Source organism: Gopherus evgoodei, chromosome 3, assembly GCF_007399415.2.
Source record: "Gopherus evgoodei ecotype Sinaloan lineage chromosome 3, rGopEvg1_v1.p, whole genome shotgun sequence".
Classification (NCBI taxonomy): Eukaryota; Metazoa; Chordata; order Testudines; family Testudinidae; genus Gopherus; species Gopherus evgoodei.
Genome location: NC_044324.1, coordinates 101,303,345 through 101,322,098, shown reverse-complemented (window position 1 = coordinate 101,322,098; position 18,754 = coordinate 101,303,345). Strand labels below are relative to the sequence as shown.

The window sequence follows — 18,754 nt, the reverse complement described above, 5'->3', positions numbered from 1 at the left end:
GGTGGATTCTCTGCAGCTTGAGGTCTTCAAACCACAATTTGAAGACTTCAGTAACTCGGACATAGGTTAGGGTTTTGTTATAGAAGTGGATGGGTAGGGTTCTGTGGCCTGCTTTGTGCAGGAGGTCAGACTAGATGATCATATTGGTCCCTTCTGACCCTAAAGTCTGAGTCTATGAGTAAACATTTTCCTCCAGTGTCATGGTATAATACCCCACTCTGAACCTTAGCGTCCAAGAGATGGGGTACCAGCATGAATTCCTCTAAGCTCAATTACCAGCTTAGAACCTGTAGCGCTGCCACCAATCAGGAATTCCAATGCCTGGTACACTCTGGTCCCCCCAAAACCTGGCCCGGGGACCCCCAAGACCCAGATCCTCTGGATCTTAACACAAGGAAAGTAAACTCTTTCCCTCACCGTTGCCTCTCCCAGACTTCCCCTCCCTGGGTTACCCTGGAAGATCACTGTGATTCAAACTCCTTGAATCTTAAAACAGAGAGGAAAATGCTCCTTCCCCCCCTCCTTCTCTCTTCCCCCTCCCAGACTCTTCCTGAGAGAGAGAGTAATCCTGACACAGAAAGAAATTAGCCTCTCTCTCCCCCTTCCCTCCTTTCTCCCCACCAATTCCCTGGTGAATCCAGACCCCGTCCCCTGGGGTCTCACACCAGAATAAAAAAACAGTCAGGTTCTTAAACAAGAAAAGCTTTCAATAAAAGAAAGAAAAACAGTAAAAATTATCTTTGTAAATTTAAAATGTAATAGGTACAGGGTCTTTCAGCTATAGACACTGGGAATACTCTCCCAGCCTAAGTATATAAGTACAAATTAAAATCTTTTCAGCAAAATACCAATTTGAACTCCTTTCAGCCAAATACACATTTGAACTTTTTCCAACCAAATACACGTTTGCAAATAAAGAAAACAACCATAAGCCTAACTCGCTTTATCTACCTAGTACTCACTAGTCTGAAATTATAAGAGCCTGTATTGGAGAGATTGGAGAGAAACCTGGTTGCACGTCTGATCCCTGTGAGCCCCCAGAGTGAGCAACAACCAAACCACTAACAGGACACACACAAACTTCCCTCCCTCAGCATTTTAAAGTATCCTGTCTCCTGATTGGTCCTCTGGTCAGGTGACAGCCAGGCTTACTGAACTTGTTAACCCTTTATAGTCAAAGAGATATAAAGTACTATCTTATCTGTTTATGACATCCAGTACAGAGGTAACTCTGACATGGGAGCTTAACCTAGTACTTACTCCATTCAAGAAACGCCCATTGAGCCAGTGGGGTTACTTAATTCTCCTTTCAGTCAGAACAGCCTTCATTATAGCAAGCACATCTGCTAGAACTGTAAGCAAGTTACAGATCCTCATGGCTGACCCACCATTCACTGTCTTTTACAGGGAAAAAGTGCCCCATCTGCATCCTAAATTCCCTCCCAAAGTTAAAATAGACTTTAATCTGACTCAGCTCAATAACTTACCAGTATTCTTTTCTACAACTCATTGTCATTCGGATGAGGCAAAACTTCATTCCTTAACTGCCAAGAAGTCGCCAAAAGTTTTTATTCTTCTTCGAGTGCTTGCTCATATCAATTCCAATTAGGTGTGCACGCGCTGCGTGCACATTCGTCGGAAGATTTTTACCCTAGCAACACTCGATGGGTCGGCTGGGTCGCCCCCTGGAGTGGCGCCGTTATGGCGCCGGATATATGCCCCTGCTGACCCAACGGCCCTTCAGTTCCTTCTTACCGCCCGTGACGGTCATTGGAACTGTGGAGCGTGGCTTTGCTGATCTCCACTTCCCTAGCTTACTCATTGTTCTTTACTGTTAATTGTGTTTATAGTTCGAGTTTTACAGTTGTAGTTAGTGTTAGTTGTTGTGTATATGTATAGTTAGTGCATTTAGTTGAGGGGGGATCAGGGATTAGCCCCTTTCCTCCACCCCGGTGCTGGGCTCATGCCCAGGTCACCGGAATTCAAACCGTGTTCAGCCTGCAAAAGCCAATGCCAATAGGGAATCCCCACGACTCCTGCCTCAAGTGCCTAGGGGAATCCCACCTTCCTGAAAAGTGTCGCATCTGTAAGTTATTTAAACCGAGGACGAAGAAGGAGCGGGCCTTTCGACTGAAACAGCTCCTCATGGAGGGCAACACTTAGCCCTGCAACGCCAGTACCGAGCGCTCAACCTCCATCTGTGAGGAGTGCTCCTTCGGCTCCGGACTGCTCTGGTACCGCGAAGGAGCCACGGCACCAACCCTGACTGGCACGGACGTCTGCTCGGCACTGCTTCCTGTCCCTGCGGCTCAGGAAGCAACACAGTGCTCCAGCACCACTCACACCACAGAAGGAGCGCCCATCAACGACAGATCGCCCGGCACTGTCATCTGCTGCGGCACTGTTGATTCTGGTCCCACAGGGGACGTTGAGTCCGGTGCCCAAAAGCTCCCCGGCTCATGCCGTGGTCGAGCTCACTCTCCCATACACGCTGGAGACCTTCTCCACGGCACGGGAGTTGATCGCGATGATGGAGACCGCGCTGTCTCAACCTCCAGCACCATCGATGTGGGTCATCCAATCTATTGGCAAGACTGCCTTGCTGAGGCCGCCCTCCATGGGAGCCGCCGAGAGACGTCATTCAAGATCTTGGTACTGCCGACAATCTCGGTCCCACCGACAATCCCGGTCCCAACGCAGCTCGCAGTCCCAGCATCGCTCTCCATTGCGGAACCGGTCGCACTCGCGGCACCACTCAGCCTCTCGTTCACCTGCCAGATACTCACAGTACTGATCCGACTCCCAGCACCATTCATGGCACTGCGCATCTCGCAGCCGCTCCAGGCAAAGGGACTCAAGATCCCAGTCGACCTTCTGGCACCGCTTCGGTCATAGGTCCCGGTCTCCCTTGCGGTACCGTTACAACTCCCGGTGCCGTCCCAGGAAAGACCAACCCGAGACGTGGCTCCCTCTCAGGGTCTATTAGCACCGCCTTGGCTGTCAAGACACATCTCAGTGTCATCATAGGCTGGTAGCATTTCCTATCCACAGGATCGTGACTCAGATGTCCCCAGCCATATGTTTCATGAGAGCCAGAGCCACGAGCAAGGGCCCCATCAGTTGTCTTTCTGGACACCATGGGCGTACCACCAAGCCCAGGGTGTTCCCTCAGTTGCACCATGGTCTGCCCCGTCACAACACCGGGCACCAGAGGCAACCATAAGCCCCCACCCCCATGGGTACAGATGAGGCTTTGGTACCACTTGCAGACAATCAGATCCTATCGGAGTCTGACTCCGCTCCTCAAGAACAGGAGCCCCCACAGGACCTTCTTGTCCCTGGCCTCTCCTTTCCTCCTCGCCAGACAAGGCTGTGGCAGGAACATCCTCCTCCGGCCCTCCCCCAGTTGACCTAAGGGCACATCAAGATCTCTTGAGACGGGTGGCGCAGAATATGAATCTGCAGATGGAGGAGGTCCCTGAAATAGAGGACCCCTGTAGTGGACATCCTATCTGCAGACGCACTTACTAGAGTGGCCCTGTGTTTATCCACACTATTCAAGCAAACACGGACACCATTTGGCAATCCCCACCCTTCCCCCCACAGCCAGGGGAGTAGAGAGAAAATACATGGTACCCTCCAAGGAGTACAAATATCTCTACATACATCTACCTTGCTCGCTAGTAGTTCAATTGGTAAACAAGAGGGAGTATCATGGCCAGCAAGCTCCTGCTCCCAAGGAGGCTAGGCGCATGGACCTCCTAAGCCGCAAAATATATTCGGCTGGGGGCCTTCAACTTAGGGTGGCAAACCAGCAAGCCCTCCTAAGAAGGTATAACTATAACACGTGGACGTCTTTGGGGAAGTTTACGGAGCGTCTTCCCCAGGAGTCCCGCCAGGAATTTAAGCCCTACTTGAGGAGGGTAAGAAGGCGGCGAGAACCTCCCTCCAAGCTTCTCTGGACGCAGTGGACTCTGCGGCCAGGACTCTGGCATCAGGAGTGATGATGAGGCGTATCTCCTGGCTCCAGGTATCAGGCCTTCCACCTGAATTACAACAAACTATTCAGGACTTGCCCGTTGAAGGCCAGAGGCTCTTCTCAGACAAGACTGATCCCAGATTACGAAGTCTGAAGGACAGTCATGTAATAATGCACTCACTGGGGATGCACACACCAGTGACCCAACGCAGGACCTTCCGGCCCCAGCCTCACCGTGCTTAGCCCGCCTAGGCCATGACAGGACTTCAGCAGAAGTCGTGGCCGAGGGAATTGATGGAGGCAGTCTGGCCCCCAAGCGGGGCAAAATCAGGGCCCCCCCCCCCCAAACCACCGGCAGGGCCCAAACAGAACTTTTGATGGGACACCCGAGGACGGCCCACTAGTTGTTTTTCTGGATCCTTCTCCTCCCTTTTACAACCGCCTCTCCCATTTCCTCCCCACCTAACTTGGGATCGTTAGGTCCTGCTCACAGTGGAGTTGGGATACCACCTTCAGTTTGTTTCAACCTCACCTTCTCACCCTCCTTCCTCGTCCCTCTTCAGGGACCCCTCTCGTGAGCAATTCCTCTTACAAGAGGTCCAGTCGCTCCTAACCATTGGAGCCGTAGAGGAGATACCAAAAGACCTGAGGGGCAAGGGGTTTTATTTCCGATACTTCCTAATCCCCAAGGCAAAGGGAGGTCTATGAGTGATCCTAGACCTGCGAGGACTCAACAAATTCATGATAAAGTTGAAGTTCTGCATGGTATCCCTGGGGACCATTATGCTGTCTTTGGATCCTGGAGACTGCTACGCCTCCCTCGATATGAAGGATGCGTATTTCCGCATCGTGATTTACCCGCCACACAGACGGCACCTCCGTTTTGTGGTCAACGATCAACATTTTCAGTTCACGGTCCTTCCATTTGGCCTTTCTACGGCTCTGTGAGTATTCACAAAATGCATGGCCATAGTCGCCGCCTCCCTCTGACATCATCGGGTACACGTTTACCCGTATCTCAACGATTGGCTCATTCGAGGGACTTTCGAGTCACAAGTGAGACATCACCTGTACATCGTCAAAGACCTCTTCAGGAGCCTAGGCCTCATGATGAACAAGAGAAGTCTACTCTGATACCAACGCAGAGAATACACTTCATCGGGGTGATTCTGGACTCCACTCTGGCCAGAGCCTGCCTGCTGCAGCCTCGTTTTCAGGCGATGGCTACAATTATTCAAGGCCTCCAAACCTTTCCGACAACACCGGCTTGTGCTTGTCTCAGCCTACTGAGTCACATGGCTGCCTGCACCTTCGTGACCAAACACGCCAGGCTACGCCTCCGTCGATTTCAAACTTGGCTTGCCTCATAACTGGCCGGCCGGGACAGCCTGGACTCGATACTCACTGTTCCCCCGAATGTTTTAGGCTCTCTAACCTGGTGGCTGACTCCCACACTAGTTTGTGCAAGGATGCCATTCCACCCACCGCAACCTTCGATGGCCTTAACCATGGTTGCATCATCTCTGGGTTGGGGTGCCCACCTCCAGGGCCTCTGCACTCAAGGTCTCTGGTCAGCTCAAGAACACATTAATGTGCGGGAGCTGAGGGCAGTTCGTCTAGCGTGCCAGGTGTTTCGAGAGCATCTCCAAGGCTGTTGTGTATCAGTGTTCACGGACAACACAATGGCCATATTTTGCATAAACAAGCAGGGTGGCGCACGCTCCTCCCTCCTTTGTCAGGAAGCCATTCAGCTCTGGGACTTTTGCATAGCCCACTCGCTCGATCTGGTAGTGTCCTTTCTTCCAGGAGATCAGAACACTCTGGCAGATCACCTCAGCAGATCCTTCCTGTCTCAGGAGTGGTTGATTCGTCTGGACATCATCTATTCTGTTTTCCGGAAGTGGGGTTTTCCCAACATAGACCTCTTCGCCTCTCACGAGAACAGGAAATGCCATGTGTTCTGCTCCTTCCAGGTGTGCTCCCCGGATTCCCTCTCAGACACATTCCTGATACCGTGGACCAACCGTCTACTCTACACCTTTCCACCATTCTCGCTGGTCCACAGGGTCCTTCTCAAGCTCTGTAGGGACAATGCCCGCCTGATCATGATCGCTCCAGCGTGGCCGAGGCAGCACTGGTACACCATGTTGTTCGACCTCTCAGTGGCAGACTCAATTCCCCTACCACTCTGGCCGGATCTCATAACTCAGGACTTCGGCAGACTTCACCATCCAGACCTACAGTCTCTTCACCTCACAGCATGGTTGCTGCATGGTTAAGCCGGTCCGAGTTACGTTGCTCTGTCTCGGTCCAACAGGTACTCTTGGGCAGTAGGAAGCCTTCCACTAAGTCCTGCTGGTGCGCTCAATGTAACACTGTCCTCACGCAGGTACCAGTTCCTACTGTCCTGCACTACCTCTGGTCCCTGAAAGAACACGGCCTAGCGGTCTCTCCATAAAAGTGCATCTGGTAGTGTCATGGTATAATTCCCCACTCTGAACCTTAGCGTCCACAAGATGGGTACCAGCATGAATTCCTCTAAGCTCAATTACCAGCTTAGAACCTGCAGCGCTGCCACCAACCAGGAATTCCAGTGCCTAGTACACTCTGGTCCCCATAAAACCTTGCCTGGGGACCCCCAAGACCCAGACCCTCTGGATCTTAACACAGGGAAAGTAAACCCTTTCCCTCGCCATTGCCTCTCCCAGGCTTCCCCTCCCTGGGTTACCCTGGAAGATCACTGTGATTCAAACTCCTTGAATCTTGAAACAGAGAGGAAAATGCACCTTCCCTCCTCCTCCTCTTTTCCCCTCCCAGATTCTCCCTGAGAGAGACAGTAATCCTAACACAGAGAGAATTTAGCCTCTCTCTCCCCCTTCCCTCCTTTCTCCCCACCAATTCCCTGGTGAATCCAGACCCCGTCCCCTGGGGTCTCACACCAGAATAAAAAAAACAATCCGGTTCTTAAACAAGAAAAGCTTTTAATTAAAGAAAGAAAAAACAGTAAAAGTTATCTTTGTAAATTTAAAATGTAATAGGTACAGGGTCTTTCAGCTATAGACACTGTGAATACTCTCCCAGCCTAAGTATACAGGTACAAATTAAAATCTTTTCAGCAAAATACCAATTTGAACTCCTTTCAGCCAAATGCACATTTGAACTCCTTCCAACCAAATACACATTTGCAAATAAAGAAAACAAACATAAGCCTAACTCGTTTTATCTACCTCGTACTCACTATTCTGGATCTATAAGAAACTGTATCAGGGAGACTGGAGAGAAACCTGGTTGTACATCTGGTCCCTCTGAGCCCCCAGGGTGAACAACAACCAAAATCTAACAGTGCATACACAAACTTTCCTCCCTCAAGATTTGAAAGTATCCTGTCCTCTGATTGGTCCTCTGGTCAGGTGACAGCCAGGCTCACTGTTCCTGTTAACCCTTTCCAGGCAAAGAGATATGAAGCACTTCTGTTCTATTAACTCTTACTTATCTGTTTATGACAGGCAGCCATCTCTGCCTCCCACCCAGGGGAGGACGGGCGATCAGTCTTCTCTCACCCCATGGTTTCGAGGTTCCTCAAGGGCTTGGAATGTTTGTACCTGCAGGTTAGATGCCCTATCCCTACCTGGGACCTCAGTCTGGTTCTAGCCAAGCTTATGGGTCCTCCTTTTGAACCACTAGCCACCTGCTCACTGCTGTACCTCTCCTGGAACACAGACTTCCTTGTCGCTATTACTTCGGCAAGGCGAGTATCCGAGCTTTGGGCCCTGACAGCGGACCACCCGTATACGGTGTTTCATAAGGACAAGGTACAGCTGCGACCACACCCCACCTTCCTCCCTAAGGTGGTGTCTGCCTTTCATGTCAATCAAGACATCTTCCTTCCAGTCTTCTTCCCGAAGCCGCACTTATCGTGTTGGGAACAACAGCTGCACTCCCTAGATGTCCGCAGGGCTCTCGCCTTTTTTATCGAAAAAACAAAACCCTTTCGAAAGTCACCTCAGCTCCTTGTAGCAGTGGCAGACCGGACGAAGGGCCTGCCGGTTTACTCCCAGCGAATTTCATGTTGGGTGACGTTTTGCATTCGTGCCTGCTTTGATTTGGCTCATTTTCCGGCTAGCCATCCCACTGCCCATTCTACTCGGGCTCAAGCTTCATCTGCTGCCTTCTTGGCCTATGTTCCCATCCAGGAAACATGTCGGGCAGCTACCTGATCATCGATTCACACCTTTGCCTCACATTACGCATTGGTTCAACAGTCCAGAGATGATGCAGCTTTTGGCTCAGCAGTTTTGCATTCTGCAACATCTCGCTCCAACCCCACTGCCTAGATAAGGCTTGGGAATCACCTAATTGGAATCGATATGAGCAAGCACTCGAAGAAGAAAAGACAGTTACTCACCTTTGTAAATGTTGTTCTTCGAGATGTGTTGCTCATATCCATTCCAAACCCGCCCTCCTTCCCCTCTGTCGGAGTAGCCAGCAAGAAGGAACTGAAGGGCCGTTGGGTCGGCAGGGGTATATGTCCAGCGCCATAATAGCGCCACTCCAGGGGGCGACGCAACCCACCCACTGAGTGTTGCTAGGGCAAAAATCTTCGGACGAACGTGCACGCAGCGCGTGCACACCTAATTGGAATGGATATGAGCAACACATCTCAAAGAACAACAGTTACAAAGGTGAGTAACCATCTTTTTTTTTTATTTGGGGATGCGAATAATAAAGGAAACATAATTACATCACAACATTTGTCTAAATGGGTTAAGTTTTGTACAGAGGAAAGCTGTTTTGTATAGTGGAAAGCTACAAACAAAACTCTGCCCCAATTCCAAGGGAAAATATGGTTTCCATGTCATGCATCAAGCTTATCCCGATTTTAGAAACATGAAGAGCTACAACCTGGAGCTCTATTCACACTTTCACAAAGCATTACTCACTAGATCTAGCATCCCGGTCAGATGTTCAGTTTGGTAATGCAGTACTACAATCATTATTCAATTAGGACTCTGCATCTCAACTTACAGAGATTGTGGTACTGCTTATCTAAGGAGGGAGGGGGCATGAAAGCACTGCTGCAGGAAGGTTCCACTGTCAGAGCTGCATCACTGGATATCACTTGGGCGGGAATGTGCAAAGTCCGTTGTAAGAATTTGGGTTATAGGTGAATAATCTTTGTCTGATTTTAAATGGTTGTTTTCTTTTTGTAGGTCACATTGGAATTCTTCAAGCTACACAGATGACACAGGAAGTTACAATAAGAGATTTAGAATCGGAAACATCTAGATTAAAAGAGAAACTATCTCAGATGGAAGAGGAAAGAAATCTATTGCAGAGCAAAACACAAAGTCTGGATGAAAGACAAAGGCAGCAGATTCTGGCAATGGAAAAGGTAAAAACAAACAAACCACGGTTCTTTCTATTTTAGATCAGCAAAACAGAAGCCTTAGAATTCTAACTGGAAATATTAATGAAGTCTAAAATATCTTAACTCCTTTAAAAAACTGGAGTGTCTGACTGTATGGAGCAGCGATAGCACATTACACTGCCCTGTGGGACACATATGGTACTGCCAACTTTTCAAGTTACTAATGTAGACCATGTGCATTGCATAGTTGAAGGTGATAGTTTCAGCTGAGATGATGACAGAGAGGAGGTGCGTGCAATGTTATCCAAACTGATTTCTGGCATTTGTTGTGCTGCTTGATTCTTAAAGCAGATTGCCAATAATCTTCCTATGTGTCTCATCTCCCAGAGTGCCCTTGTGAGGTGGGAATGGGGCTGAGGTCAAGGAAAAATTGAAAATCAGTAAGCCTTGAGAATGTACATTCAGGTACCCAATAGGCCCATGAGAGGGCAATGATAGCAAACTAAAACTTAAGCTATTGTATAATGATTCTTTAATTGTTTCTTTCTGTTCCCACCAGTTAAGATCATGATGATGATATAGATTACATATAAAGTAATGGCAATATACAAAAACCTGTAGGAGAACAGCTCAACCTTCCTGGCCACACAATAGCACATGTAAAGTAGCCATCTTACAGCAAAAAAATTTAAGGACCAGACTTCAAAGAGAAACTGCTGAGCTTCGGTTCATCTGCAAATTTAACACCATCAGATCAGGATTAAACAGACTGTGAATAGCTAGCCAACTACAAAAGCAGTTTCTCCTCCCTTGTGTTCACACCTCAACTGCTAGAAGAGGGCCTCACCCTCCCCTGATTGAACTAACCTCGTTGTCTCCAGACTGATTCTTGCCTACATATTTACACCTGCCTCTGGAAATTTCCATTACATACATCTGACAAAGTGGGTATTCACCCATGAAAGCTTATGTTCCAATACATCTGTTAGTCTTTAAGGTGCCACAGGACTCGTTGCTTTTTACAGATCCAGACTAACACGGCTACCCCTCTGATATAAAGTAATGTTGTCCAGAAACACATACTGGTTTAAACTGTCAGAGGGGTAGCCGTGTTAGTCTGGATCTGTAAAAGCAGCAAAGAATCCTGTGGCACCTTATAGACTAACAGACGTTTTGGAGCATGAGCTTTCGAGGGTGAATACCCACTTTGTCAGATGCATGTAGTGGAAATTTCCAGGGGCAGGTATATATATGCAAGCAAGCTAGAAATAATGAGGTTAGTTCAATCAGGGAGGATAAGGCCCTGTTCTAGCAGTTGAGGTGTGAAAACAAAGGGAGGAGAAATGCAAACGGATGGACATCATACCAAATGGACTAAAGGTAAAAAATCCACTGCTATCTACATACTACACAGACCACAGTGAGAGATTATGCCATACTCTATCAAAAAAACTGAGGAACCACCTGATCAGCATCCTATACAGCAAACAGGAAAACATCAAAAAAGAGCTCTCCAACCTGGAGACTCTCATTAATAACCAAACTTCCATACAAACGGACTTCACTAAAATAAGACAGGAGATCTACATTACTCGCTTCACCTCTCTACAAAGGAAAAAGGACTGTAAGCTGTCTAAACTCCTACCTGCCACACGGGCCACAACTGTGGTACCCCCAACCCACCCAGCAATATCGTCAATCTATCCAACTACACACACAGCCCAGAAGAAAAGTCTGTCCTATCTTGGGGACACTCTTTCTGCCCTGCCACCCCCACCAACGTGATACAGTTCTGTGGCGATCTGGAAGCCTATTTTCACCATCTCTGACTCTCAGTATACTTTCAGGACAACACTGAACAGCGCACTGATACACAGGTACCCTCCCACCAACAGCACAAGAAGAAGAACTCCACATGGACTCCTCCTGAGGGTTGAAATGACAGTCTGGACCTATATATTGAATGCTTCCGCCGACATGCACAGGCAGAAATTGTGGAAAAACAACATCGCTTGCCTCATAACCTAAGTCGTGCAGAACGCAATGCCATCCACAACCTCAGAAACCACCCTGACGTGATCATTAAAGAGGCTGATAAAGGAGGTGCTGTTGTCATCATGAACAGGTCTGACTACCAAAAGGAGGCCGCCAAACAACTCTCCAATATCAAATTCTACAGGCCACTTCCCTCAGATCCCACTGAGGAATACACTAAGAAACTGCACCATCTACTAAGGACACTCCCTACACTAACACCGGAACAAATCAACATACCCTCAGAGCCCCAACCAAGGTTATTCTGTCTACTACCCAAGATGCACAAACCCGGAAATCCTGGACGCCCCATCATCTCGGCCATTGGCACTCTCACTGAAGGACTGTCTGGATATGTGGACTCTCTACTCAGACCCTATGCCACCAGCACTCCCAGCTATCTCTGTGACACCACTGATTTCCTGAGGAAACTACAATACATTGGTGACCTTCCAGAAAACACCATCCTAGCCACCATGGATGTAGAGGCTCTCTACACAAACATCCCACACACAGATGGAATACAAGCTGTCAGGAACAGTATCCTGATGATGCCACAGCACAACTGGTTGCAGAGCTCTGTGCGTTTATCCTCACACACAACTATTTCAAATTTGATGACAATATATATCTTCAGATCATGGCACCGCTATGGGCACCCACAAGGCTCCACAATATGCCAATATTTTTATGGCCGACCTGGAACAACGCTTCCTCAGCTCTCGTCCTCTCACACCCCTTCTCTACCTACGCTACATTGATGACATCTTAATCATCTGGACCCATGGGAAGGAAACTTTGGATTTCAACAGCTTCCACCCCACCATCAACCTCAGCCTGGACCAGTCTACCTGGGAGGTCCACTTCCTAGACACCACAGCACAAATAAGTGATGGTCACATTAACACCACCCTATACCGAAAACCTACTGACCGCTATGCCTACCTTCATGCCGCCAGCTTCCATCCCGAGCACATCACACGATCCATTGTCTACAGCTAAGCCCTGAGGTACAACCTCATCTGCTCTAACCCCTCAGACAGAGACCAACACCTACAAAATCTCCACCAAGCATTCTCAAAACTACAATACCCGCACGAGGAAATTAGGAAACAGATCAAAAGAGCCAGATGTGTACCCAGAAGCCTCCTACTGCAAGACAAACCCAAAAAAGAAATCAATAGGACTCCACTGGCCATCACATACAGTCCCCAGCTAAAACCCCTCCAACGCATCATCAGGGATCTACAACCCATCCTGGACAATGATCCCACACTTTCAAAGGCCTTGGGTGGCAGGCCAGTCCTCGCCCACAGATAGCCTCCTAACCTGAAACATATTCTCACCAGTAACTGCACACCGCACCATAGTAACTCTAGCTCAGGAACCAATCCATGCAACAAACCTCGATGCCAACTCTGCCCACATATCTACACCAGCAACACCATCACAGGACCTGACCAGATCAGCCACACCATCACCGGTCCATTCACCTGCACGTCCACCAACGTAATATACGCCATCATATGCCAGCAATGCCCCTCTGCTATGCACATCGGCCAAACTGGACAGTCTCTAAGGAAAAGGATAAATGGACACAAATCAGATATCAGGAATGGCAATATACAAAAACCTGTAGAAGAACACTTCAGCCGCCCTGGTCACACTATAGCAGACCTTAAGGTGGCCATCCTGCAGCAAAAAAAGCTTCAGGACCAGACTTCAAAGAGAAACTGCTGAGCTTCAGTTCATCTGCAAATTTGACACCATCAGCTCAGGGTTAAACAAAGACTGTGAATGGCTTGCCAACTACAGAACCAGTTTCTCCTCCCTTGGTTTTCACACCTCAACTGCTAGAACAGGGCCTCATCCTCCCTGATTGAACTAACCTCGTTATCTCTAGCTTGCTTGCATATATATACCTGCCCCTGGAAATTTCCACTACATGCATCTGACGAAGTGGGTATTCGCCCACGAAAGCTCATGCTCCAAAACCTCTGTTAGTCTATAAGGTGCCACAGGATTCTTTGCTGGTTTAAACTATGTTATGTTTGAACAACCTTCTTTCTGACTTTTGTCCTGAGAGGGCATCATAATAAGGAATTTCCTCCTTGCCTCACTGCACACCAGCACTAGTTCAAAACTAAAATAAGAAAGAAAAAGGTTTGATATCCAAAAACATTTTGTAGCTCAGAGAATAATGAATTGGAAATTGCCTCTAGATCTGAAATTTCTGCTTTTTTTAACATGATAAAATAGAGCAAAAAAAGAGACAATAGATTTAAACTTCTTATAATCTATTATAGTCTATAATTGAAACACCTTTTTGAGTATAGTTTAACGATCTGGTTTAAGGGTATTTATTCTATGCTACATATATATGAAGTATAATTGTTTTTGAGTATTTGTGTAAAACTTCACTAGTTTTTCCTTTTCTATCTTTTTCTCCTTACTGAGATAGACAAGTACTTAAGAATAGGTGATTTGCAATTTTTTGTCGTCTGGCTTTTACAGAAGGTAAATGAAGCAAGGGAAACACAACGAGAGTATTATGAGAAAGAGCTGATAAAGCTGCAAACCAGATTGGAAGGGGAGGCTGCACAGTTAAATGAGGCTCATTCTAAGACTTTGGAAGAATTAGCATGGAAACATCACACTGCGATTGAGGCTGCACACAGCAATGCTACCAAGGAAAAGAAAAAGCTGCAACTGGTAAGTTATGACGAAAACAAGTAAGAAAGGGTGTTCCAAGTAAGAAAGGGTGTTGAGCCAAACTATGAGAAAATGGATAGCATGTATTCATTCCCTTATCCCTTATTCTCCTAAGAGGGCTTGACTCTGGTACATTTACATTTGTAAAGAATAACAAAGGGCATTATAGTGCTCTGGGGTCCTTTTATATACAACCATGCACACTGCAATTCCTAAATAAAACATGGACAAGTTGAGGGTGATATAGCAGTTCTAGTTGTGTTAGCTAACTTGCTATTGATTTAAATACATGTATACAGCAAAGCCATCATTGCACCTTTATAGTTACGAAAAATAGTATATTAAAGATTACTCTTCAAACTTTTGTGGAAAAGTGAACATACTTTTGACAAGATGCAGGAGCACTATGTGTTGCCCATTGAACACATGGTTAATCTCAGGATAGCTTCCCCCCGTCCTTGCACAAGTGCTTGGGGAAAGAACTATGGGCCTAATCCATAAATCAGTGAAGTCACTGAGAGTCTTTCCATAGCCTCAGTGAGATGTAGATCTAGCTGTTTATTAGTCGCTGCATGGCACACAGTGGAAAGAAAATGGTTTTGATAGAGCTCCAGATCTAGAGTTGTAGGATTGGGTTGAACTTCAAGCGAAAGAGTTTTTGCTGCTGCATTATTGCATTGTTAAAATATGTTTCTTTGTTGTTATGAACACTAATACTGAAGGAGAATAATTTCTGACTGAAACTGTTTTCCTTTTGTATTGAGTATTTTCAATATTTTTCAGTGCCTACCTGTTCTGTATTGTATATGGATTTGGCCAATTAAAATATCTGTAGGCCTTATAGGTGGATTATTTTTGTAGATTTTCTGAACTGTGCTTTGCTCCCATCTGCTTTCAGTGTTGTTTTATTGTACTTGTTTTGTTTGTTTATTTGTTGGTCTAATAAATTATTTTAGTTTTGATTTTGGAAGGTGTGCAGAATATATGGGGGTTCTTAAAATATTTTCACCAAGTCATTATATTGGCTTATATTAGAAAAGACCTTTGTTAGTTAGAATGCAGTTGTTGACATGAGGAAGGTGGATTTGACTCTCTGGGAATAGAGAAATGAGAGAAATGTTAATAAGCTATGGAGCCTTTCAGCTTTAGGTCAGCAACGGGAGTCCAACAAAGATAGGTTGTTGCTGAAAATTGTAGACATCTAATGGTTTTTAGTGGCCTTTGCAAAATGAGAGAGTCAGGGTAGCTGAGGCAATATCTTTAATTGGACCAGCTTCTGTTGGTGGAAGGTACAAGCTTTCAAGCTTCATGGAGCTCTTTTTCTGGTCTGGGAAAGGTAACCACAGTGTCTAAGCAAAATACAAGTTGGGACAGATTGTTAAGCATAAGGAGTTGACACATGCTGTAGGACACTATTTAAAATGAAATGGGCAGCTAGAGGTTAAAATTGTCATAATGAGTCATAAAAATAGTGTCTCTGAGTCCATAGTTTTTTGTGTCTAGCAGAGTTATGAATTTAAGTTCCTAGGCTATGGAGTGATTGCTTTGTGAAAAGTGTACACCCATGGGTGATAGGGTGCTTTTGTCTTTTATTGTTTTCTGTGTGAATTCATTTGAGAGCATGGTAATTGCCTGGTTTCACCCACACAGTTACCATTGGGGCATTAATTCAACAGAGACACTGGTTGCATTACAACGATTTGTTACAGACCCTGCTGCCTGCAAACCCTTAATTGCCCACTTCATTTTAAGTAGCCTTCTATAGCATGTGTAAACTCCTTAGGCTTACCAGTCTAACCCAATTTATATTTAGCTTAGATACTCTGGTTACCTTCCCTACAGTTGAAGAAGAACTCTATGAAGCTTGAAAGCTTGTACTTTTCATCAACAGAAGTTGGTCCATTCCTCATTTACCTTGTCTCTCTCATACCATGGGACCAATTTGGCTACAATAACACTACAAACAACTTTGGAAAATGAGTTATTGGACCTGTGTCCATATCACAAATGTCCACCTTCATTGTGGGCTGACTTATTAGGGAACCTCAGTAGAGGATAGGGACTGAGTCAGCATAGAGACTGAACTACTCCCTTGTAAATATTACCTGTCTCATGTCTAACGTGAGACAAGAAGTCCCTGCTGATGCCTTTGCAAAGATATACTGTGCTGTTGGAGGGATAGAGGAAGGAAGACCTCAAATATACTTTTATGGAGAAAGTAGGAAGATAGTGTAAAGAAGTAAACGACAAGAGGAGGAGGAAAAAGGAGTGACAGTACGGTGAGGGGTGGTATATGTATTGAAAGACAATTTACAATAAAAAATAAATATCTTCTAGTATGTTATCAGCAGAGCTGGTAGCACCTACATTTTATATCACCTGGTACCGTTTTCAGTTGCTAATAACTTTGCCAAACTTCAGTCATTAAAGGGGTGAAATTTTCCATGCGAGGTGTCTACCTCAGGCTGAATTATTATTATTATTATTATTATTTAAGTATCAGGAAAAAAATCAACCAATTCTGATGATCAGATTGGGAAAAAATGTATTTTTTCTCTTTTTTTAAATATGGGATACAAAAGTTAAAACTATTTTCTTCATGCTTGGGGAAGAAGGGCTGGAAAATTGTCAGAGATGTTGCCCTAGTATCAGGGATATGCCTTTTGTTATTCCAGTGAAAAGATGTCAAATTTGGACAAGTTATCATTTATGTAAGAAAAATCACAATTGGCACATGTTCAGTAGAGACTAGCTAGGATTTTGCCACTAAGTTCTTCAGATACCATCTGCATGGAGCATGCTCCATCTCAGGAATTCTGGACTCCCTTTGCAATGGCTGCTACTAGCTTCTGTGATTGATGTGGTGCTGGACATCAGAACAGAGAGAAGAAAGACAGTCTCCCCAGTGCTCTCAATAGCACTTCCTCCCCACCACACCCCCAAAGCAGCTTGGAATAGGAAAACCTGAATTAGATGCAGAGGGGACAAGAGCTGAGCTAGAATGATGGAGTAGGCTTGGGACAAGGAGCCAGGAGGAGGAGGGGGCTGAGACTAGCTGGAAAAAGGGATTGAGAGGCAAGGTGGAGATAGAGACTGAGATTGAGAGCCCAAATGGGAGGAAAGACTGGGACTTGGAGAGGACTCTGGAATGGGAGACTGAAGCGGGCTGGACAATGAGGTTATAAGAGTAGGAAGAAGAGAGGGGACTAGGACAAGATCAGGCTGGAGGGGTGGACAGAGGAAGAAGAGCCTTTGTCCACTGGACTGTATTCCCATCCAGAGCCTGGAATGAAACCCAGAATTCCTGAATCTTATCATTCCTCTGCTGTCAACAAATATCTGTGAAACCCACTGGCAAAGTGTGCATCTGACTTCCCTCTAGCGCCTGGTCAAAGTAAAGGATAACAGCCTACTTCTCCTCTGTTAGCTGAAATGGTAGACATGTGCTGTGGACCTAAAGATTTCAGTCCTACTGATGACCCATATAGGCTGTCAATATGATTCCACATGATGGAATTTTTTTTCAGTTTTTTGGGAACTAGGAATTACATCCACAAAACGTATATTTTAAGAAAGTTAAGATTGCAAATTGAAGCACTCAAAAATTAGGAAATGCCTGAATTAAGACTTCCTGTGCAACCTTAATTTGGCCCCTTTGTGCATTTTTATTATGATACAATCTTCAATTACATAATCATATGCTCCTTTTTCCACAGAACCTCCACCTCATTTAGTATGCAATATGGGCCATTCTGAAAATGAATCAGAGTTGTATACTGACAGATACTGTTGTCCATTAGACTCTGCCTCATTTGTTGCAGAAGTTGGAAGGTGTGTGGTAACTGAGGCAGGGACTGCAGGAAGAGAAAGGAGGGTCTCAAAGTTAAGGCAGTCAAATGCTGCTCTGGAGCATTCGATTCTATCCCTGCCTCTCTCACAGAGTTCCTATGTGATGCTGGGCAAGTCATGTAAACCAGATTTTTCACAGCTAGTCACTAATTCTGTGTCCCATAGTTTTTGATTTCCAGACCCTGGGGACCCTGAAGCCTAATTTGCAGAAGTGCTGAGCACTCTTAGCTCCCACTGATATTAATGGGATCTGTGCTTTCAACATGTAAAGTGGGCCAGAATTTTAAGTTCTCTGAAAAATCAGATCCTACGCATCTCAAATTGGGCATGCAAAATTAGTGGACACTTTTGACCTTAATTTCTCTGTGTCTTAGTTCCTCATCTTTAAAATGAGAATAATGTCACCCCATCGCCTCACGGGGATGCTGTGAAAATACATAAATTATTTTTTGTGAACCTCTGAGATACTATAATGATGAGCACCATAGAAAGCATATAAGGAAATTAATAGTTCTATCTTCAGAGCAGGGTTTGAATAGTGTGACTAAATCAAACTTCGGGCTACACATTGAACAATAAGGATAAACAAAATATTGAATAGCTGCTTATATTGAATATCTGCAAAAGTAAGGATGGCAATGCTGTGATCCCCCCTCCACAATAACCTTCTGACCTTTCTCCCCAGAACTCCCTTTGGGTCAGGCCCCCCAGTTTGAGAAATGCTGGTCTCCCCTGTGAAATCTGTATAGTGCAGGGTAACAGTACACAAAAAAATATATTTCATGGACACGAACAGATTTCATGGTCCATGA

General features: G+C 45.8%; 1 protein-coding gene across 7 annotated transcripts in view; it reads left to right on the top strand.

Annotated features, from left to right (window-relative positions):
• FAM184A (family with sequence similarity 184 member A) overlaps positions 1-18,754 on the top strand; it is a 186,664-nt gene that overhangs the window by 69,553 nt on the left and 98,357 nt on the right. For all 7 annotated transcript variants that reach the window (XR_003999579.1, XM_030556200.1, XM_030556202.1 and 4 more), the window contains exons 4-5: positions 9,190-9,371; positions 13,896-14,093. Coding sequence is in view for 6 of the 7 variants with exons in the window: in XM_030556200.1 (XP_030412060.1) it covers positions 9,190-9,371; positions 13,896-14,093 (380 nt within the window). In the remaining variant the exon portion in view is untranslated. The remainder of the gene's footprint in view (positions 1-9,189; positions 9,372-13,895; positions 14,094-18,754) is intronic.